General features: G+C 61.5%; 2 protein-coding genes across 10 annotated transcripts in view; one reads left to right on the forward strand and one right to left on the reverse strand.

The window, feature by feature from the left end:
* NFIX (nuclear factor I X) overlaps positions 1-17,795 on the forward strand; it is a 99,244-nt gene extending 81,449 nt beyond the window's left edge. For 4 of the 8 annotated variants that reach the window (XM_047826448.1, XM_047826466.1, XM_047826504.1 and 1 more), the window contains 4 exons: positions 653-828; positions 6,672-6,819; positions 8,975-9,066; positions 13,447-17,795. In XM_047826448.1, the coding sequence (XP_047682404.1) occupies positions 653-828; positions 6,672-6,819; positions 8,975-9,066; positions 13,447-13,461 (431 nt within the window). In that variant the 3' untranslated portion in view covers positions 13,462-17,795. The remainder of the gene's footprint in view (positions 1-652; positions 829-6,671; positions 6,820-8,974; positions 9,067-13,446) is intronic. The other 4 variants (XM_047826469.1, XM_047826476.1, XM_047826485.1 and 1 more) reach the window with 1 other exon arrangement.
* LYL1 (LYL1 basic helix-loop-helix family member) lies at positions 16,161-21,898 on the reverse strand. Of its 2 annotated transcripts, XM_047826514.1 has the most exons (5): positions 21,141-21,898; positions 19,791-20,143; positions 19,616-19,707; positions 18,339-18,751; positions 16,161-16,289 (listed from the first exon to the last, which is right to left on the reverse strand). In XM_047826514.1, the coding sequence occupies exons 2-5, from the start codon at positions 20,120-20,122 to the stop codon at positions 16,260-16,262; spliced, it is 867 nt and encodes a 288-aa protein (XP_047682470.1). In that variant the 5' UTR covers positions 20,123-20,143; positions 21,141-21,898; the 3' UTR covers positions 16,161-16,259. The 2 variants fall into 2 exon arrangements, with proteins under 2 accessions (XP_047682470.1, XP_047682475.1); XM_047826519.1 differs by lacking the exon at positions 16,161-16,289 and having other exon boundaries at positions 18,041-18,751; positions 21,141-21,869.
* Between the last annotated feature and the right edge of the window lie 591 nt (positions 21,899-22,489).

Genomic DNA, 22,489 nt, shown 5'->3' on the forward strand with positions numbered 1-22,489 from the left:
TTGTTCGTGTCGCTCTAACTCCAGCCCTGGTTCGAATCAATATTTACGAAGACAGGCAGCTGGCTGACTGGCCCTAGTTTGCCAATTTGACTTTTTAAAAATATTGCATTGAAATGTTAGTTACCTCATGGGCGCCTGGGTGGCCCGGTCGGTTGAGCCTCCCGCCTCGTGATGCCCGCTCAGGTCGTGATCCCAGGGTCCCGGGCTCTGCGCTGAGCCCGGGGTCTGCTTAGGATTCTCTCTCTCCCTCTGCACCTCCCTCAGTCGTGCTTGGAAAAGCAGGCACGCTCTCTCTCCAGTTAGAAAGGAAACGTTACTTACCTCGGGGCACCTGGCTGGCTCAGTCAGTAGAGCTGCGACTCTCGATCCTGGGGTCATGGGTTCAAGCCCCGCGCTGGGTGCAGAGATTACGTAAATAAAGAAGACGGAGAACGTTGAAAAAAATGTTCCTCACCCCGGTTGCTGAGTTAGTAGGCGCTGCCTTGAGTCTCTCACTCTCCTCACCCTGCTCCTACCCCATTCTCCCCTTTCCTCTGGCTCCTCAGTGCTCTCTGTCTGACCAGCGGCCCCCGCCCCCCGCTGTCGCCCATCGTGGCCCCCCACCCGCCTCCTAGGCCCTGATGCCCTTTTCTTCCCGCTCATGTACACGCAGGGAGCCCTCGGGCCACAGCATCAGCGCTGCACTTCCCCTCCACGTCCATCATCCAGCAGTCGAGCCCGTATTTCACGCACCCGACCATCCGCTACCACCACCACCACGGGCAGGACTCGCTGAAGGAGTTTGTGCAGTTTGTGTGCTCGGACGGCTCGGGCCAGGCTACCGGACAGGTGAGTCCCGAGGGCCCCAGGAGCCCCGCCACAGCTCATCTCTGCATCTGTCCGTCTGTCTCGGGGCTCACAGGGAGAGGGTCCAGAAGCCAGGAGCCCTCCTGGGGCTGGAGCAGCAGACAGCCAGTAACGCCAGACGCCTCGATCTCCTGGATCTGGGGGTAGGGGTCTGTGTATGATGCCGGGGTCTGTCTGTCACGGTCTAGAGAAGGGCGGGGCAGTGGCTGGGCCCACCTTGCTCGGGCTCCTTGCCCCGCCCCTGGTCTCTGTTCCCCCGGTAGGAGTGTATCCGTGATCTATCCGACCCGACCTGGGCTCCTTGCCTCCTAACACCCCTCTCAAAACCTCAGGGCTACAGGGATTTGGTAGGTTCTAGACCAACGTTTCCCGGCCTCGGCACTGTTAGCATTTGGGGCTGTTCATTCTCTGTTCTGTGGAGCTGTGTCCTCTGTGGCCCCTACCCACTCAATGCCAGCAGCATCACCCCCTCCCAGCCCCGATGACCAGGATGTCTCCAGACTTCAGTGGGCCCCAGGGGCATCGTTGTTTCCTGGTGAGAAGGCCTGAGTAGAGGAAAGGCCCCCTGCCACGGGAGCTGTTCGGAGTCTCCTGTTGGCAGAACTCTTAACAAGAGTTTCCCAGGCCAGTCGCTGTTCTGGAGCGAAGCCCTTGCGCTCCTCAGCCTAGAAGAGACACTGGTTCCCCCATGGAGCTCTGCCGCCCCACTGCCCTTGTCCGTCGGCAAGCCCCAGGGCCCAGTCGCTGACCAGCAGAAACAAAGGCCACTCGGCAAAGGGCTTATTCCAGACAGTGCTGGGCCACAGGTGACCCTTCAGTGGGACAGTGGTTCTGCCTTAGTCCCTGGGAGACCACTCTGGCTTGGGACACGGGTGGTCTCTAGACCTCTGCGAAGGTTCTAGAGCCCCAGCAGCACACTGCGCTGTGAGAGGGCCCAGTTCCTCTCCCTGCCACTGGTCCAGGCTGGAAACCTGCTGTGAGAGGTCGGGTGGGGTGGGGGGGGGGATGCTCAAAGGGCCGTGGTGGGGAAAGGCGTTCGGAAGCCCGTGCCAGGGGCAGCCCGGGGAGAGCCGTGGGCGGCTCTTGGCGACTCAGCCCAGTACTGCCTCGGGGCACCCTGTGCAGAGTGGGCATTTTCTAAGTGCTGGTGTATTGATTTGGGGCAGGGCTACAGCTCGGCCTCCTCGCTCTCGCTGTCCAGAACGGAAGCCAGTCCTCTTCCGTCTCCTGTTCTCCCTCCTTCTGCTTTCCTTGTTCCCTTTTCCCCTTTTCCCTGTGAGGTCTTCTCTTGCTGGCTCTGTAGCTCCTTAGCACATTCGGAGCCTTACCCACGTCTCTGGACAAGCTCTGTCCACTTTCAGGGGCATGGAGGGAGAGGTGGCCATGACCCCCGACAGCTACGACACCTCCTTCAGAGATGCCAGCCGAGTCTGCGGGAGCCGCCGGCCCATGTCCCAGTGTCCAAGAGGCCTGGGGTCTGGATTATGGATCAGAGAGGCCAGAAGCTCCACCTTGCCTGCCTTCTCGCCCACAGAGGCAGCTGGGGTTTGGAATCAAAATGAGACTGACCTGAAGGACCATTTTAGCCCAGAGAGCCAAACCTAAACCCACAGGACCTTCGAGAATATGGGTCAGTCATCTTTAAGCATCCTGATCCTGGCTGGGTCCTGAGCCTCTCCCTTGACTTGACCATTCAAGATTAAGCGCTCACTGGGTCCAGAAGTTTTCCTCTCAAGGCAGATGCTTGCTCCGTGGATAAAACACTGCAGACAGGAGGGCCAACAGTCACCCTGGTTAAACAGAGAGGCTAGCCCGGCTGGGGAGTCTCTCTGGGTTTCCTCCTGTGGCCCGTTGTGCCAAGAGCCGGGGTTTGGGGGGGGGGCGGTAGGGAGGAGGGTTGTCTTCAGTGAGCCTGCTCCATGGGGCTCAGCTTCTGAGAGGAGGCTAGAGACGTCACCAGGCTATGGAGGAGGACAGAGCCAGAGGCCCCAGACTCCGCAGCTGACCTGGTGACAGGGAGTGGCAGTAGCAGGCTGCACTTGTTCCGTGGCTACCTCCAGAGCAATAGTTCTGTCTTAGCATGCAAGAGACTCACCTCTAGGGCCCACTAACACACAGCTACCTGGGCCTCGCCTGATCCCGATTCAGCAGGTCCAGGGTGGGGCCAAGAATCCGCACTTCTCCCCAAGTTCCCCAGGGATGCTGCTTCTGGTCGGGCGACCCCGCTTTGAGACTCACCGATCTACAGCCTGAAGGAGTAAGTGCCTCACCTCTTTGAGAATCTGGAGTTACAGACCATCTTTGCAGAAAAATACACGCACCCAGAAATGTTAACCGTTTGCAGAAGGGTTCCAGGCACCCCTGTGTTCATCCTCGGACCACAGCGCGAGCCCCTAATTGAGAAGCGCCCAATCACTGACGGCCAAGGCCAAGTGGCGACACCGCTCGGAGGAGACGCAAAGGGCAGAAGGAGGATGCCTGGTTCGCTGTATTTTCTGGCGGAGAAGAGACGACGAAGCGACCGCGATGGAGAGGTCACAGGGCCTGATGGGATGGCGTGAGTCTGGGAGGCGGGAAGACTGGTCGTAGCTCGGCCTCATCCAGCAGCGCCCGAGCAGCCAGGCCTGCGTCTTCACCTGTCAGAGGAGAATGAAGAGCTATCCCAGCCTCCAGGTTCCTTCTAGCTTTTAACTCCTGAGGTTTTCAGGCACCACAAAATCACAAGACCTTGCGATTTTAAAACCTCAACTTGTACCCCAATCAGAGCTGAGACATCCTAGCCTGCTTGGAAGTAGCTTCCAGAAACTAAATGTCGTACATCAGCGGTTTTCAACGTCCGGCCCTATGGGGCTGGGATTGGCTTTATCAAGTGCGATTAACGATTTAGATCCTCCTGAGGGGAGACAGGGTCTGAGGATTAGGAGGAGGCGCGGGCCACCCTATGGGAGCAAGGGCTGCCTGGAAGGCCACGTGTCCCAGCTCCTTGGGGGCCCAAGCTCAGGATGACCTGGCCTGAAGGAGTGAGGCTGTGATCTGTTGCGATTGTCTGTTTCCTGCCCTGATGTTGGATAGGCACAAGATAGGCTGTAGAAATGGGGAAAGGCAGATGCCGTGTGCATTTCAGCCTCACCCCTGTAGGGCTGGAGACCCCTGCCCTCTGGCCTGCGCTTTTGCCTGTTTCTGAAATGACACCTGGCACAAAGGGTCTCCAGCCCAGGACACAAACAGGGACCAGCAGCCCCGGCTTGCTTTGGTCAGGGGCCTCTGAGCGCGCAGGAAAGATGAAGTCAAGGGAACCATACGGAGGGATGGTGTTAGACCTTGGTGTCGGTCATCAGAGGTGAAGGGTAGTGGGTACAACAGCCAGAGTTCAGAAGGGTGTGGCCTGCACGAGTCAGCCATGGGGCTCGACGGTTTAAAGTGCGGCCGGATGGACGAGTGGATTCAACTCAGTCAGTGGGACTCGACAGGTGCCGCATGGGCCACGCAGAGGTGGTAGTCCGCAGGCTTGTTGGGGAGCCTGGGAGGCAGCCTACTTCAAAGGCTCCGGTGGAGGTCAAGAGCATCTTAGAAAACAGGGGCAGGGGCGCCCGGGTGGCTCAGTCGGTTAAGCGTCCGACTTCGGCTCAGGTCACGATCTCGCGGTCCGTGAGTTCGAGCCCCGCGTCGGGCTCTGGGCTGATGGCTCAGAGCCTGGAGGCTGTTTCCGATTCTGTGTCTCCCTCTCTCTCTGCCCCTCCCCCATTCATGCTCTGTCTCTCTCTGTCTCAAAAATAAATAAACATTAAAAAATTTAAAAAAAAAAAGAAAAAAGAAAACAGGGGCAGAGAGAAATGGATGGTGGCTTAGGGTATCTGGCTGGCCCCACGTCGGGGACGGTGTTTTCTGGGCAGGCCTTGAAGGGCGTGGGAAGGGGTGTTGTAGACAGGACGTTCTGCAGGGAGCGCGTGTGCAACTCCTGCTCAGGCTGTGTTCCGGAAACCCCAGGTGGTCGGCAGTGGGACGTACTTGGCGGGAAGGGAGTATAGGGGCATGAATGGTGGAGACCCCCCATTTGGGCTCCACCACATGGGCCTTGAATGCCCAACTGGGGAGCTTGTATTTTGTGTTACACGCGGTCAGAGCTGTGGAAAGGAAGGGGAGAAGCCTGAGAACCTTTGGATTTGGAGAAGAGGGTTGGGATGAGCCTGCTGGAAAGAATCTATAGGATCCCTAGAATCAGACAGACACGGTTGTGAGTTTCAGGCCTCACCAGTTACAGCTGGGTGACTTTGGAGAAACCGCTTAGCTGCACAGAGCCTCAGTTTCCCCAGTTGTGAAAGGGGGGAGAATGGAGCTCCCCTTGCATCAGGGATTCCCACCCGTGACACTATTAAGGATTGGATCGTTGCGCCTTTGTCCTGGGGGCCATCTCGTGGGCCGCAGGGTGTGTAGGAGCAGCCCCGGCCCCCAGATGCCAGCAGCACCCCCCTCCCCAAGTTTTGCCACCCAGAATGTCTCCAGACATTGCCAGTGTCCCCTGCCGGGGCAGAATCCACCGCACCGTCCCTGCCCCAAGCAAAAAGTGCTGCCTTACTGGGTCTGAGGATTGGACGCGACGTGAGTCAAGTGCCTCGTACAGAGCTAGGCCGAGACCCTGGGCTGACGAGTACACCGTTGGCATAGGGGCGACCCCTTGGGAGTCTCATTGTCCTAGTCCGGGTGAAACCAGGGAGGATAGAAGTGGGGCTGGCTGGAGACATCAAGGGAGTGGACTCCACAGGCTCCGCCCACCAGCAGAAGAAGGAGCACAGGAAGCCCCCAAGGTCTCACATCCTGGTGGCTGGGTGGCAGAACATCGCCCCTCGGGACAGGGGCCCGTTCAGGACCCAGAGGTCTGGCCCAGCCCAGGGAGTAGTAGGTGGTGGTTGAGAGCGCCGCCCGGAGCGGTGGGAGATGCTGGGAGATGCGTGTGCGGAGCTCCAGGGAGGCCTCTCCAGGGAAGCTGTGCTCCGCCCCTCCCTGTGGTGCCTTCGCGCCCCTGAATCCCAGAGGCTGACGCACCCAAGGCCACGTCCAGGTCTGGGGAGGAAACTTGACTCTGAGGCGCCAGAGAGGGAAGAGAGACAAGGAGTGGACCTGGTGAGCGGGCAGCCCAGGCTTCCGAGGGCACTGGACACGGAAGTCCTCTCAAAGAGCCTCGTGGGAACCTGAGCAGCGACGGATGCTCCTCTCGGGCCGTTCTGTAGAGAAGAGGCCGGCACCCCGGGATCCTCAGGCTGCCGGAGCCAAGGGCGAGCCCCCCAGCGCCCAGCATCTCCCCAGGCCGCGATGTGGGATGGACGCTGGAGGGCCTGTAGTTCTTGGCTGGGTCAGCCGGCCTCACCCCGGGGGCCCACAGAGGGAGGCATGCGTGTGTGTTCCGGGGACAGTGTGTGTGGGGTGGGGGCGAGCTGGCGCATCTTACCTGCTGAGGGAGAAGGTCTTCAAGAGCGTGAGAGTTCTAGGCGCAGCTGCTTATATGGCTAGGTGACGTGTTTTAGTACCTAAAACATGTTCCCTGAGAAATAACAGACCGCTCGTCGGACGCCCCCTTTCGTCCCTCCCTCAACTTCAAAAGAGGACCACAAAAAAAAAAAAAAAAAAAAAAAAAAGAGAGAAACACCTGAGAGACCAAATAGAAGCCTCACACCCTCACCCACCCTGTGCCCCGGAGGAGAGGACCCCATCCTGCATCTTCTACCGGGAGCGCCCGCTCTCAGGAGCGAGCTGGCGTGGCCGCGCAGGGGAGCGTGTGTCTGTGTGTGATGTGCCTTCATGCGTCACTCTATTTATGTTGTTCGCAGCCCAACGGTAGCGGCCAGGGCAAAGTCCCGGGGTCATTTTTGCTACCGCCGCCGCCTCCAGTGGCCAGACCTGTGCCCCTTCCTATGCCTGATTCCAAATCCACCAGCACTGCCCCAGACGGCGCCGCCTTGACTCCTCCATCACCTTGTAAGTGGACGATGAAACCGAAACCACAACGCCCAGCATCCCTGGCCCATGCAAACAGTCTCCACTGCAAAAAGAAAAACCCCCGCCCCGCCCACCGCCAAAGCACCCCAACCCAGAGCGCCATGGAGCCTCCCACCCGGACAAGAGCAGAGCTGAGCCCCCCCAGTCGCGGCCTCCTGGGCCTCAGTTGCACCAGCCAGCACCCCACAAGCCCCCCCCTGCCCCCCCGCGGCTCCCAGCCGGGGCGCGCCCCCCCCCTCCCCCCGGCCCAGGCCCCTCCCGGGGGCGGGAGGGGGAGCACAGTGGGGCACGCAGGCCAGGGGTGCTGGCCAGGGTGGGAGGGGGGTGGGAGGCGCAGCCATGCCATCTTCATGCCTGATTGCTGTTTTTTTTTCATTTTTCGTTTTTTTTTGTTTTTCGTTTTTTGATTTTTGTTGTTTCGTTGTGCCCCGCTACACCAAAAAAAAAAAAAAAAAAAAAAAAAAAAAAATTAAATGTGACCACAAGGCGACGCCACCACCATCCCCTTTTGGCCTTGAGCCCTCACCTCCACTCGGGGGGCCCGTGGGCCTCTGACGGTACAGCAGGCCAGCCCCTGACCTCCTCCCCTTCAATCTCACATTTGGTTTCTCGTTGTTCCTCCTTTTTTTCCTCCCCCCTTCCCATCCCTGTCCCTTCCCCAGGTTGAATGTTCCGAGGACAAGGGCGGGCTCTGGGCCTTGGCTTCCTTCATCTCTCTCTCTCTGTCTCTCTCTTTTAACCAATGACAAATTTTGTCAAAGGGAAAAGAAAATCTGAGTTGGGAGGCCCAAGGTAGACCCGACGCGTGAAGGACAGGAGAGGTGGAGGGTGGGCAGCGTGCCGTCTTCGGGCAGCGGGGGGGGCAGCACTTTGGGCGCCCTGGGGGCTGGCAGGACTTCCTGGTCAGCAGTGGGAGGGGCGGCCCATCTCACTTTTCTCCGTCTCGCGCTCTCTGTTGCCTTCTTTCTCATGGTTTGAGTTCTTTTCCCCCTTCCATCCTCTTCATGCCATCTTCCCATCTGCATCCGCCATAAGACACGAAGTCATGGTCATGGTCATTGGAGGTGGGCAGGGTGGGGGGAGGAGGCGCCAGGCTGCAGGGTGGCGGTGGGGGGGGGGGGCACCCTGGACAGAATCTGGTGAGCACGCAGTCCCTGGAGTGTGTCTGGTGGGGAGGGTGTGTGGGGGCGGGGGGGGGGGATCCCCGGCAGCCTGTGACACTCCTTGTCCCTTCTGGGGACATCTTCTCTACTGGGGGTGCAGGACCCATTCCCTCCCATGGGGCTCCAGCCGGAAAACCTGAGAAGAGCTCGGGGCCGTTTGGCTGCCCATCTGCCCCCTCAGGCTCCAGAACAACCACCCCGGGGCACCGAAGCCCGAGGGTTCTGCCAGGCCCTCCAGCGTCCTCCTCCTCTGGTGCCTTGGCCCACCTCAGGCCCTGGGAACCACAGGGCCCGGCTCATCCATCAGAGGACGAGAGCGTCTGCTGGGCCTGAGCCTTGCCACCTTTGGGCCCGAGCTGGCAGCCGGCTCCTCTCTCTGACCCTGTCCCACCCCGCGCAGCCCTCTGTTGGGCCCCTTCAAATTCCCTGAGCCATCGGCCCCATCCTTGGGACTGCCCAGTGGGGTTGAGCGGTGCAGCACCCACCTAGCTGACCTGGCTGGAGAGGTGGCCTGGCTGAGCCGCCCTTCCCTGAGCAGGGTGGGGCCGGCCCGCCAGAGCTCCCACCCTCCCGCCCTCCCAGGCTCCCTCTTTCCGGACCCGGGAGGGTCAGTGGGAAAGCAAGGGTGCCTTGCCTCCGTGAAGGCTGTCCTCAGTCCTGCTCGGTGCCTGGCTAGGGAACAGAACAGGGTCTGTGGGACCTCGGCTGAAGCCTCCAGGGCCCCTCCCTCACCCTGGGCCAGGAAAGAGGACGCCTGGCTGAGGCGGGGTGCTAGGGGTGGGGGACGGAGTGTGCTCCTGGTCAGTGAGAGGATGATGGGACCCCTCCGGCCTGTCCTTCCCACTGCCAGCCTAAGCCCTGGCAACATGGTCTAATCCAGTCTCTCCCTCTCTCAGCAGCCCCAAAGGGCAGTGCCCGGGCAGGCCCCAAGGCCTCACGGGGTCTCTCCCTCTCTTCCCTGCTCCCCACAGCATTCGCAACGACAGGCGCCTCCTCTGCCAACCGGTTTGTCAGCATCGGACCCCGGGACGGCAACTTTCTGAACATCCCACAGCAGTCTCAGGTAGGAGGCCCCACCCACGCTGTGGATGTGGGCAAGGGGCAGGGGAGGGGGGGGGGGCGCCGCACAGGCAGCGGCGGGGGCATCTGGGGAAGAGGCCGGTTCCTTGGGGCCAATCCGGGAGAAAGGGCCAGGGCAGGGCTGGAGGGCCCGGGCTTCTGCGCGCCCAGCTGAGCCTGCCTCCCCAGGCAGCCCCCAGGTCCTCTGGCTAATCAGCTAATTGGATAATTAGCTCTGACAGCCCCGGCCCTGGGGAAGGCGGCCAAAGACCTGAGGCTAGAGGCGCTCTGGGCCAGGCCTGGTGGGAGCCCGAGGCCCCGTCAGGAAGAGGACAGCGTCTGCCTGTTGCTCTCCTCCCGCTCCAGCTGGAAGCCCTGGCCCCCAGCCCTCCTTTCTTCCTTGGCTTTGGGTGGGCTGGGCGAGGGGTGGAGGAGGGACGGAGCTGTCCTGGTGGGCTGCGTGCCCAGAGACTCTGGCACCCAGGGTAGGGCAGGGCCTGTTGCCACCCTGGAGGCCCCTCCCTCAAGTCCCCATGAATCCCGTTAGAGGGGAGGCTGGGCTGCCGGAGCCTCCAGTCCAGCTCCCCGTCTGTCCCCAGTCCTCACAAGGAAACCTCCAGCCCTCCTGCTGGAATCTCCTGGATCCGGCTTTGTACAGGCATCTGTGCACACACACGCACGTGGGCCCCCTCCTCCCTGTGCCTGTCCCCAAGAGGCTGGGAATAGCCCACGGAGCCCAGGGCCCCGGGGTGCAGGGAGGACCCACCTCAGGCGCCGGGCAGAGGCAGCTTTTACAGCGCGGGGCTTCTCGGAAAAGAACATGCAAATATCTTTCTCTTTTTCACGGTTTACAAAAACATCACCCTGTGAGCCCAAGGCCTTGGAGGCTTTCTCAGACCCAGGAAATCCACCTCAGCCCAGGGCCCCAGGGCCACCTCTTTTGGCTCCTGCTCCTTTACTGCTCTGAGGCCTGAGTCCAGAGAAAGTTGGTGGATGGAAGTTTTGTGTGTGTGGTTTGAGGTTTTGTTTTTTTCTTTTTGTTTTTTTTTTTTTCCCTTTTCCTTTCCCTCCCTCAAAAAAAAAAAAAAAAAAAAAGCCAAAAAACTTTGTCAAACTTCAAACTTCAGAGCTCCCTAGTGGCAAGGAGGGGAGGGGAGGGGAACTTCAACCCCCTCCAGCTTCCCACCCCCTTTCCCCAGAGTCACGTCTGACCCGTCTGGTTTCCAGGAGCAACCAGACATGATGTAACACCCAGATGAACTTGAACTTGGGGGTGTTGAGAAGAAAAACAATGGCTCCGAGCAGGGGCTGGAGCCAGCCCCCTCCGCTGCTCTGTGCCAGGGAGGCAGAGAGAGCCCTGCTGGCAGAGGGCGGGAGGGGGTACCAGAGGAAGGGACAGCAGGCGGGCCTCCCCTCCTGGCTGTGGGCCGGCACCAGGCAGCAGGGCCGCGTCGCACTCTCGCCCTCCCTCCCTCCCTCCCTCCCTCCACCCCAGCCGCCTATAGCTCTGACTGTGTTACTTGCTCACTCTTGGGGACCACGGCCCCGGCCTCCCCCACTCACCCTGTTTCCGCCTCCCTGTGCTTCTTCACTTTCTCTGCGCACTTTGCTTAGACTTTGGGGCCAAGTCAGAGTTTGAGGCAAGTTTGGGAAACGGTCTTCCTCCCTCTTGTTTTGCAAGGGGCCTGGGCCCCGGGCCCCAGCAGGCAGGTGTGTCTGGGGGTGCCGGTGGGGGAGACTGCAGCCGGACAGGGCCCAGCCGCTGAGAGAGCCCTTGGGCCTGGGGGCAGGCAGGCGACTGCAGCGGGCGCAGGGGGTACGGTGGGGGGCGGTTTCCACAGTAACCAGTGACTTTAGCTGATCTCTGGAGCACCAGATGGAGAGAGAACAATAGAATGAGGGAAGAAAAGAGAATTTTAGCAATTTTGTCATTCCCTGGGCAGCGCTTTTTACTTAGTTTTAATCAATTTTGGACCTGGCTCAGGAAGCAGAGAGGGTGAGCAGAAAAAACCACTTTGTGCTTGGCAGCCGATGCCCGCCCCCCCCCCCCTTTCCTGGGATCCGTGAGGAGGCACTGGGGAGCTTTCCTGGAAACACCTTTGTCCCTAACTCCAGGCCTTGAACTGGAGTCGTCTTCCTCTGAGGGAGGGGGGCTCCCCCGTCCCGAGCACTGGTGGTTGTCCCCCTGCTGTGCAGCTCAGGGGACCCCAAGGGGACCAGCCTGGGGTCTGGGCCTGGTCCAACAAAGACAGGGGCCAAGCAGGCCCTCCGTGTCCCGGTTGTCCCCCGCCCCCTCCGTCACAGGGAGGGTGAGGACCAGGCTCGCACAGCCGTGGCGTGAGGGTTCCGGTGTGGTCTCCCCTTGGGAAGGGGGCTCCAAAGAACACCGAGGCCTGAGACCGCAGTGACAGGGGCTCACTGCAGACAGCTCCCCTACCTTCTCAGGCCGGGACTGGAAGCCCAGGGACTAGCTGCCGACTCAGGCCCTGCCAACAGCTCAGGGGGTGCCTTGTGCCTGGGTTTCCCCCACGCACGGCCACGTGTCCCACGAGCCTCCCTTTCGCCTTCAGTCAGCGGATGGGGCTGGACTTCGGGCAGGTCCCCTGGGAGCCCCGCCGCAGGACGGCCGGTCTCCTCCGTGCGTGCCGTCCAGCACATCGCAGGCAGTGAGCATCTCTGCCCGTCTGGTAAATGCCAGCAGCACCCCAGTCATTGGGGTACCCCCAGAGCCCCATGTTTCCCAATGCCTTCCATCTGCACCATCCACCCGGGCAGCCACTGGCCACGTGTGGCTGTTGAAGTTTAAATGAAATAACTAGAGAAAACTTTTAGTCCCTCAACCACACTAGCCCCATTTCAGTTGCTTAGAAGCCACCGCGTGGCTACTGGCTACCAGATCGGATAGAGCAAACAGGGAATGTTTCCGTCGTCACCGAAGGTTCTCGGTGATCTTCCAGGCCCCTTCTAACACTAAAACTCCACGTGTTTATCTCACAGTAGATGACAACCTGCGGTCCCCAACCAGAGCCGGCGGGGCAGGCCCGGCCTGCAGGCGTGATCTGTGTGTCTGAAACAAGTGTTGTTAAACATTGACAACTTTCACATGAAAATCCGTCTGGCCTTTTGGCTTCTTTTGAAGAGTTGGCCGATCGGGCCCCCCCCTCCCCCCCCCCCCCCCCCCCGGCCCTCACTCCAATGTGGCAGCCTTGGCCCTGGGCTCCCTGGGAGCATGCCACATGAAGCAGTTAGGAGCATCGACTCTGAACTGTTCCCTGCATTTGAGTCCTGGCTAGGCCACGCGGGTGGGCGGTGTAGCCTCAGGCAGATCAGCCACCCTCTCTTCATCTGGCTTCTGTGTGTGGTTGGAGCAAGGGGAGAATGGGTCACTACCCAGTGCAGGCTCTGTTAGCCCGGCTTGGCCCCTGCCGATCTGAGTCTGCGGCCCAGACCCCCAGAGGGGCCCTGAAATACATTTTCAGGGACCCCTTTCTGGCCCCAAGGGTATTACCCAGGTACTGTAGGCCGGAGAGAACACGTCCCCCTTCCAGCCCTCCCCCACTGCCCCTTGGCCACAAGGTGGGGCCAGAGCCTCTGGTGGAGGGCATTGCCAGGCGGCCCGGCCTCCGGGTCAGGTGTGTTTTGTGAGCAGTAGCTACCGAGGCTCGTTTGTGGGAAGGTGGCTCCCCCTGCTGGCACCCTTAGGGAAGCCACTCCTGCCCCAGGGAGACTGCGGTTCATCCCCAGCACCAGGTGCCCTGAGGATAGAGGATCAGGCACAGTGGGCTACAGAGCCCCTCCCCCAGGCCTGGTCCCGCTAGGGACTAAAGCCATGTGGCATCCCCCGCCCCCTCCCCAGCCTTTCAGCCTGTGGGACCTTGGCTGGGGAGTACAGACGGGAATTTCTGCTTTTAATCCAAAGAGACAGAAAGAAAACTCAGCAAGAAGCTGTGCCACCCCCCACCCCACTCCCAAAACCCCTCTGGGGACAAAAGCTCCAGCCTGGCATCCTCCCCACCCTCCAGGACCCACACAAAAACCTAAACAATTGGAAACATGGCCAGATCCCAGGTCTGTGCCTGTGCCAGCTTCAGCCACGGGGGTCCCACCCGCTGGGCACCGTGCCCACGGGAAGGCCAGCTGGACTCTGGCACTGGGGGCAGGGTCTCTTGGGGGCGGCAGGATTCCCATCGGAGGTACCGACAGAATGGGGAGGTCCCTCTTCGTGGGGTGCCGGTGTCCTTGGCTCTGCTGGGACTGGGCCCTCCAGGGACCTTGGACACTGGCCTGCAGTCAGCTGGCCAGGTGGGGGCAAGAAGAGCGGTGCCCCCCCCCCGCTCTTTTCAATGTCGCCTCTTTTTTTTTTTTTTTTTTTGTCCCGTTTCAGTCCTGGTTCCTCTGATAAGATCGACAGAAGAAATGACAAAATGTAAAGAAGAGGTTCCTCAAACGGGGGGAGAAGAAATTTTGAGACGTGGAAAAATCCCCCAGCCCAGCCCCACCGAAAAAGCAAAAATTAGACGTCGTCAGCCACTCAGCCCTTCTCTCCTCCAGCCCGGGGACCCCTGCAGGCCCCCAGAAGCAGCCCAGTTCTCGGAGAGCCCTCGGAAGAGGTCTCGGTGGAGCTGTGCACCAGCAGCCAAGCAGAAAGAAACATGCAACACGGACTCTGTTAAGTAGAGGACAGAAAGAAAGAAAGGATGCGGCAGAACTGCCTTTCTCCCCTCCCTACCCCGCCCCAACCTTCCGGGGAAGGAACAAAATCAACCCAACAAAGCAACCAGCACGGTTCTAAAGGGCCTCTCCTCCACCGTCACCCTTCCTAGGGGAACCCCACCCCCAACTCAGTCCGGGAGCTTCACTAGGGAGCTCAGAGGACAAGCTTGTACAAATGACGGGGTGCAGATCCAGAGGGTTCTCCCTCCGGACTCTGCCTCCTCCCTGCCTGTCTCCCTCTCTCCCAACCCCCTCCCCACCCCCACTGCCTTGGCCTCTGGCTTCTCCCCGCCCCCCTCCGCCCCCCCCCCTCCCCCAGCTGCTTTGGACTAGGTGAGGCACGGTGGCTTCCAGGTTTCCCTGCCCTACCTTTGGGCTAGAAGGCCCCCCCCTCCCGCCGGGGCGGCCAGGAAGCGTCCTCTGGAGCTAGCTTCTTGCTCCTGGAATGGAGGGCGTTCTGCCACTCCACCCTAGGCTTCGGGGGTAGTTTCAGGGCCCCAGACTTCTCTGTACAGTCCACAGGAAAAAGTCGGAATGCTACAACAGCCCGTCCCAGCCTGGGGCAGGCCCCCTCTTCCCTCCTCTCTGCAGGCCAGGAAAATCACTCTCTTGCCACGCCACAAGTGAGGGGAGGCGGGCCCTAGGTCGCCCCCACACCCCAGCCCCGCATGCAGGTGCCCTCGCTCCGCCCCACCGGTCCCTGCCCCTGCCCCTCACACAGACAGCCCTGCTGTGGCCGGGGCCGGAGAGTGGAGCAGAAAGGGGACCCCGGAGCCGAGCGAGGAGGACGAGGCAGCCGCCACTGCCATTGGCTAAGCCGCCACCTGCGCTAGGTAGGCGTCCTGCTCGCCGACTTTCAGTTCCTTTGGAGGGTGTTGGGTGTCGTCCTTTTTCAAAAGTGTTTTGGAGCTTTCTCTGTCCGCCCCCCTTCCCCCCCAGCCCCACTTTCTCCACCACACGGGCCTCCTGGCCACTTCTCTCTGGATTTCAGCTGTAATGTCTTTACTCTTTATTTAGGGGTGGGGCATTCATCGTTTGGGTCTTTTGCTGTTGCAATTGGGAACTCCTCCATTTGAGCAACTTGGGAACAATTTGGTAACACACGACAGGAAGTAGCCCTCCTCTCCCCCTCCCTGCAGCCCCTTCCTCCTCCCAAGGGATGGACGGGGGCCTGTCCAGAGGGTCTTCAGAAGCCCCCTGGGAGGGAGGGAAGCAAGAGCATGCCCAGCCCCCCCTCCAGGGTGTGACTTGGCCCCTCTGGCTTGTCTTTCTGTGCCTTACTCCCTCCTCCCTGCATCTCCCTTCCTAGGCCCCCTTCTCGAGTCCTCGTGCCTCTCTCTCTTTCTTAACTGTATGAAAACACAAAGCACAGGTCAGGATCCTCTGAAAGTCAGTCAACCCAACATTGCACCGCAGGGGCGGGTTGTGGGCTTTATTTATTGTGAATCTAGTTTGCGAGGCTGTGGCCCCAGCAGGGAGGGAGGGAAGGAGGGGGGGGAGCTGGCTGGGGAGGCAAGGAGGGCCCTTACCTGGGGCAGAAGGGGCCAGCGCGCGGCGCCGTGCGGTCCTCGCCTGGAAGCCACAAGGCGGCTGGCCCCAGGAGTGGCTTTTGTTGGAAGTTGAGCGAAGGCCCTCCCCCATCCGCGTGCAGCCCTCGGGGAAGACCGGGACTGAGAAGCAGGGGACAGGGGATCCCACGGGAGCCTGGGGTGGGGGGCGTGGGGAGTAGGGCGGGGGGTGGGGGGGCCGGGTGGGCCGGGCGTGACGCGCGGTCAAAGTGCAATGATTTTTCAGTTTGGTTGGCTAAACAGGGTCAGAGCTGAGAGGGGAGCGGAAGGGACCCCCTGCCCGGCCGCACGCGCCCCTTCCCTCGAAGACAATCGGGGCCGCGGGCGCGGTGGGCCCGCGGGAGCCGGGGTCGGCGGGGCGCCCGCCCGGGCGAGGTCGGAAGCTGCAGGCCAGCTGGGCCGGGGCGGGAGCGCGCCCGGCGGGGCTGCCCGGGCGGGCAGGGGTGGGGTGGGGGTGGGGGGCCGCTCCTTTCCCAAGTGTCGTTGTGAGGGGCAGGCGAGGGGCTACGAGGGCGACAGGAGATGTGGGGACGTGTTAGAAGAGAAAAAAACCCACAAAAAATATATATGGGGGAAATGAACTTTTTTTTTTTTTCATTGAACCAAGTGCAATGCATCAGAGAGTTTTCCTATCTTTGTATGTTAAGAGATTGTTAAGAAAAATTCTATTTTTGTTGTAATGTCCTCGCGGCTCTGGGGACGCTAAAAGAACTGGGCCCGCCCCGCCCTGCGCGGGGATAACGAAAGCTGAGTGTTTTTTCCTTTTTTTTTTTTTTTTTTTTGTTCGTTTTAAGTTTTTTTTTTTGTTTTTTTTTTTAAGTCGTTTTCCTGCGTTGACGAGGATGATCTGGGGTTTTTATTTGTTTCGTCGTTCGTTCTCGGTTTCGGTGGGAGGGCTGAAGGAAACGTTCACATTTTAAAGTTTAAAAAAAAAAACACCTCGACACTAAAAAAAAAAAAAAACAACACAAGATCAAAAAGGAAAAGGACGAGAGAAAATTATTTTTAAGATAATTCAACATAAAAACCCTGGTGCTTCTTACATTATAAAGTACGTTTTAAAAAAAACCCACAAACTATTATACATAAGTTTATGAATCAATTAAATATCCTGCACTTGTTAGGAACACGCATATCCCTTCTTTGTTGAGTTTAACGGAACGGGACAGCGGCATACGCCCGGCGGCTGGGCTGCTCTGGTCGCGGGTCTCCCCGGGCGCCCCCTCCCCAGGGCCCAGCGCCCCCCTCCTCGCCCCATCCCCGTCCGGGCACGGGGGCGCGGCGGGGGGGTCCCCAGCCCCTCCCCCGCAGAGGTCAATGCCAACGAACAAACGTCCCCTCCCTCCCTCCCTCTCCCTCTCCCTCCCCGCCCCGAGCGCCCTTCTTTGAGCCAGACGCCAACTTGACCCTCACCAGCATTATCAGGAGCGCGCTCAGCAAGTTGGTAGTTACCCTCCCTTTTCCCCGGCGCCCCCAACTCAACATCATTCCTCCAACCCCTACCCCTAGCCCCGTCACCCACCGGGGAGCACGAGGAAGGCTCGAAGCTCCAGGACAGGACCAGCCAAGCTGACAGGTCGATTCGCCCAGGCCCGCGCCCGCACGCACGCACGCACACGGCCCCGCACACAGCCCCACCCCACCCTGCAACCAGCCCCGTCGACTGCCTTACACACCCGCCCCCGCGCTGGCCGGCCGACCTAGTGCCTTGTTCTCACCCCCGTGCTGGCGGAGCGGACGCCGCGCTCTGGGTCCCAGAGGGGCCGGGTGGCTCAGACGACCCACCATTTCCTCACCCCGACCGTGCTAAACGGACCCCCCCCCCCACATGAGAGAAAATAAAGGAGCAATAAAGTCACGAGAAATTTCGTCCCCCAATCGAGAGCCCGAGGGGCACCCCAGCCCCGCCTCTGCTCCCCCCCACCCCCCCACCCTCGGGGCGCCCCCCCTCCCCCCCAAGCCAGCCTGGGCCAGCCCCGCTTCGGCCCCTCCCGGGAGATCCGTGCGCCCGACCAGCACCAGCATCGCGGACCGCAAAGGCCGCCCGTCCCGTCAAACAAGTTTCTTCTTAGGCTAAGAAACGCAGTATATACGAGTATCTCTATATATAGTACTAATGGATTTGGTGTGCTTCCCCCTTAGCGTCCCCCGTCCCTCCGCTCCTCTTCCTTCAGCCTGGTCTCCCCCTCTCTCTGCCCTCCACCCCCGTCTCTGCACTGAGATACATAAGAAACAAGGGTAGTTTACTGTCTGTTTTGTTTTCTGGGTTTTCAGTGTCCTAGCGGAATGCAAGTAGGCAGCCAGCCCGTATGTTCCCTCTCTGCCCCGCCCCGCCCCGCCCCGCCCCCGTCACTGCGCTTCTGTTATACCATCTTTGCCTGACTCTCTCCGGCTTCTCCATTGAATGGCTAATGTGTATGTGAAATAAAGAAATAAAGAAAAACAAAAGTAAGAGCGCCCGAGCCTTTGCTAACGCCGTCGTGCGGGACCCGTTCGGGATCGGTGGGGGGGGTGGGTCCCGGCGTCGATTCTGCGCCTCCCTCGGCGCACCTGGCGCGCCGCAGACGCGGTCCAGGAGCGCGTATCCACGAGTCTCCAGGAGGGGGCGCCGGCGAGAAGGGCGAAGACCAGCCCCCTACCCCGTCCCTCCCCACCTCTCTCGGTGACCCCAGCCCGGAAAAAAAGGCACCACTTTAGTCCGATGACCTGTCTGCCATGTTGGTTCCCGGACCTCGTCCCCCGGAGGAAGACGCGGGAAAGGTCATTTCCAGCGGGCGGTGGGTGATAGAAAGGCCTACAGGGCCCCCGCGGGCGACAGTCGCCCCTCCAGATCCCCGGGCCCTATTCCCCCGTTGGGAACGTCCTCACTGGTCCCTCTTCCGGGGAGTTCGCTCCAGAGCAGGCGCAGAGCATCGGCCGCCCCTCTCTCGACCGCCCCGGGCTGAGTTCCCGGTGCCCCTCGGCTCCGAGGCCACGCCCGCGGAGGTCACCGCACCTCAGGGCTCACGGCCGCTCGTTCCGTCTTGATGGGCCGGGCCGCCCCATCGGGGCTGCCGTCGGGGCCGGCCGGGGGCGCGGGCTGCGAGCGCATCACTGATTCGGCCCTGCGACACGGCCCGCGGCGGGCGCTGTCGTTCGGGCCTCGGTGCGCTGGCCCTGGCCGTCTGCGGGGCCCGGGCGGGGCGGGGCCTGCGGCCAGAGCGGCCGCCTGGTCGCGCAGCAGCCGCACCAGGAAGCCGATGTATTTCATGGCCAGGCGGAGCACCTCGTTCTTGCTCAGCTTCCGGTCGGGCGGGTGCGTTGGCAGCAGCTTCCTGAGCTCTGCGAAGGCGCCGTTCACGTTCTGCTGCCGCCAGCGCTCCCGGCTGTTGGTGAACACACGCCGGGCCACCTTCTGGGGCTGGTGCCCTGGGGAACACGAGGGGCAGGTTTGGCGCGGAGGCCCAGGGGGCGCCCCCTGGGGCCCTCACTTCAGCGCCCAGAATCTCCGAGGGGACTTCCACGCAGGCGGCGCGGGCTGGGGCTTTTTCCACACAAGGGCTCCACAAGTAGGATCCATGGGTAGCTCCCCTGCTGGGTAGCCACCCCTCTCCCACCCTACTCACCCCAGCGGCCTAGACAAGGACCGTCACCCGCCCAGGCTGCAGGCAGCCGAAGCCTTCCCAACCCGACTGTCCACACTTCTATGTCAATGGCCGAGACTCCCTAGGGACATGTTTCCTGTGGCTGTCAGTCTGGAGAGCTGTCCTTGCGGTCCCCATTCTGAGTGTGGCCCTGCACGTGGCTGGATGTGCACACGGGTCTGGGAGGTTCTCTGGGTGTGAACGTGGACCTGCGCGTCTCGGGTGGCTGGCTGAACTCCTGGGATATCTAAATGGCTGTGGTTGCCGGGTGCTTGTGGTCGTGTGGCTGTGGTTCTGTGGCTGACTCTTGTGGGGCCATGGTCCTGAGTGGCTGTGGTTGTGTGGCTGTCCCTGCTGTGGTGGTCGTCCTGTGGCTGTTCCCTGCGTGGCCGTGCATTCGACTGGAGCTGTCATTTCACGGCCCCCACGCCACGGTACGTTTTTGCCATGACTCTCCGTGGCTTGTTGGGTGGGCTGTGGTCGTGTGGGACCGGCCCCGGGCCTGTGGTTTTTGCACAGGAGTGTAACCTGAGCACTGAGCCCCCGTGTGGGCTATCCTGTGTGTGCCTGGGCGCACCTGCAACAGCTCTCCCCGTGGGAGACGCGAGCCCCCGCAGAGATGGCGACACACACACGAACCCGCACTCACCCTCGGCCAGCTCCAGCTCACAGTGGCTAGGTCTCCGCTTCAGCCGGCTGCTGGGGAAGATGCCAAAAGGTCCTGCCGGCCCAATGTAGAGGCTGTAAGGGGTTGTGGGTCACTAACGCCTTGTGGGCAAGGACCCTGGCCCCGAATTCCCCCCAGGTCCCAGCCCCCCACTGACCTGTTGAGAAAGGGGTGAGGGTGGTAATGCAGGGCCAGGGGGGGCGGGACAGTTCCCAGGGTAGAGAGTTGCAGCAGCGGGGGCCGCAGGGTGCTCAGCTCCGTGGTGGCCATGGTTGCCCCGGGAGGCCTGGTGTGGCCCAGGCTGATCACTGGCACGCCAGGGGGCAGCCTGGGGGGCGAGGAGCCTCGGTGGCCAACCTCCTTCACCTTTGGGGGCCCAGGTGAGGCAGGCTTGGGGGGCGGAGCGGGCGCTGGGCTGGGGGCACACACCATTTCCGCCTTCTCAGTCATGGTGGGGCCCACCTCTGTCTGGGCCTGGGGAGGGCACATGGACCCCGAAGGGGTGCTCACCTGCGGGAGACAAGGAAGCCGGTGGGGAGGGAAGACTCAGATGCCACGCACATCCCTTAGCCCAGCAGAGCCCTCAGATGAGAGGGAAAAGGTGGGTGTGGGGGTGGGGGTGGGGGTTCGGTGGGCAAAAGCAGGCGGGCTCCGAAACCACCAGGACACGGGAGGGGACCTGACGCAAGGGCAGGAGGTACCCAGTGACTCCCCTGGGCAGCGCTGAGCTGGGCAGTGCTATCTCTGAGCTGTTTGTGACCCACGAGGGCCTCAGCTGCCCAGCTCCTGAGCAAATTTCCCTTATTCCAGAATCCCTTCTCACCTGGAGGCGGGAGCGAGGCGCGAGGCCAGGAACCCATGACGGATCCTGCGGCCCCCAGGATGACCCCGTAACCTTCAGATCTGATCCCAAGACCCCTCACCGGTAGCATGTGACCTTAGAATCCCTCTGTAATTGACTCTGGCCCTTCACCGATTCCCCCCACCCCTCCCCCAGCTGACCATGTGGCCCTCAGCTATGACCCCAAGAGGCTCTTCCCAACACCTCCCTGTCACACCCTGAAAGTCCTCTATAATCGCTCCATTGACGCCCGCCCCCACTGAAAATGTCCCCCTTACTAACCCTGTAACCCCACTGCTGACATGATGATAAAAAATGCTGACCCAGGATCCCAAACACTGACTCCACTGCCCAGTAGACAGGGTCATGTCCCAACCCTTCTCTGGCCCTATCAGCAGCCTCCCCCACCCTCCCCACCCCATCAGCATCCACTCCTTTGCAACCTGGGTAGCCGTCCCTGTTCACTCTTGGCCCCACGGCTTGGAGTGTCCCAGCAACTTTTGGGACTCCTGACCCCTCTGTCCTGTCTTCCCTACCTAGGCCCTGGGCTCTCCCCTCCCCGCGCTCCCCCCCCCCCCCCGTTGAATGAATGAATGAACGATGGATGCAATGAATGAATACAGGCTGTCCCAGGATACCCCACCTTCAGGCAGACTCCGCTCTTACCCCGGCACTGGTCCTGCTGCCTGGTGAGAGCCCCGGCTCTGTCCTGCAGGGCCAGGATGCGGGTTCGGCTGCAGGCCAGGCTCCGTGGCCCTGATCCGGTCCGGCCTCTGCGCTCTGGGCCGCTGGGAGCTTGCCGCCCCCTCCCGGCAGCGACGCCGGGCCGCGCCTCTTCCCGGGCTCGCTAGGGCCCCGGCGACGGCGGCGTGGATCCCTCGAGGGAAAGTGAGCTGCTCCTGGCCGGCCCGCCCTCTCCCCGCCCCCGGCGGCCCAGTTTCCTCCCTCTCACCCCCGGGCCGCGCCGGAGGATGCCGGCCCGGCACAGATAAGGCCCTGGCCGACTGGCCGCGCCTGATAAGGAGCCGGGCTGACCCCGGAGGAAACCGGCGGGCGGGGAGCTCCGAGCCGGGGCCTCACGGCCCCGCCCCCGGCCGGCGACGGACAGGGCCGTCACCCCTCAGGGCCTCACCTTACGTCCTCCCAGGCACTGGAGTGGCCCAGGGTCTCTGAGGACCCCGACCCAGCGCGCCGCTGGGAGTGAGGTACCCGGATGCACGCAGAGGGGGAAACTGAGGCAGGGAAGCAGCAGCCTCCAGTATCGCGCTTGGGTTTCACCTCCGGCTTTGAACACCCCCTGCCCAAGTGTCCGCGCTGATGGGGGTGGAGGAGAGCCCTTTCCGGCAGTCTGCGGCCTCGTGACCCAGGGCCCCCTCCTGCTCCTCCTCTCCTCACCCTGCTTTGTTCCTCTTTTTACAGACCGCCTGCCGGGCTTCGCGCCACCCCCACCCCAGACTGGGGCACTGGAGGGAAGGCAGTTCTGACAGTCTGCCCTCGCGTGTCCTGCCTGGCCCAAGTGTCCTGGGCCCCCAGGCCTGCTCTCCACACCACCTTTTCAGGCCCAGGAGGGTGAGAGGAAGCACCATGGCTGGGAGGGACTTCCTAGGGAGCCAGGGCTGGCAGAACCTTACAATAGGTGCCCCCAGCCCGCCCTGTGGCCATGTGGATCCTCTAGGCCACCGGGTCACACAGCCCCAACTTGATGGTCTCTGGCCCTCCTCCCACATCACAGGCCGCTTTGAGGACGGTGATAAAGAGGCGTTGGGCAAGCATCTTGCAGTGGTGGGAAGCTCAACACCGGCTGGAGCCTGCTAGAAAGGCGAAAGGCAGGGCCCTGGGAATAGGTAGGGAGCAGGGACAAGACTATACTTTTCTCCAGGCCCCCCTCACCCGCGTCCATCACACTTTGCCTCCAGCGTATCTGGGGGCCTGCAGGAGCAGCCCAGCACGGATACTACCACCACCCTCCCAGGAGTCTGGTGAAGCCCCGAGCCAGCCGGCCAACAACCATCCCA

This window comes from Prionailurus viverrinus, chromosome A2, assembly GCF_022837055.1.
Source record: "Prionailurus viverrinus isolate Anna chromosome A2, UM_Priviv_1.0, whole genome shotgun sequence".
In the NCBI taxonomy this organism is placed as follows: Eukaryota; Metazoa; Chordata; class Mammalia; order Carnivora; family Felidae; genus Prionailurus; species Prionailurus viverrinus.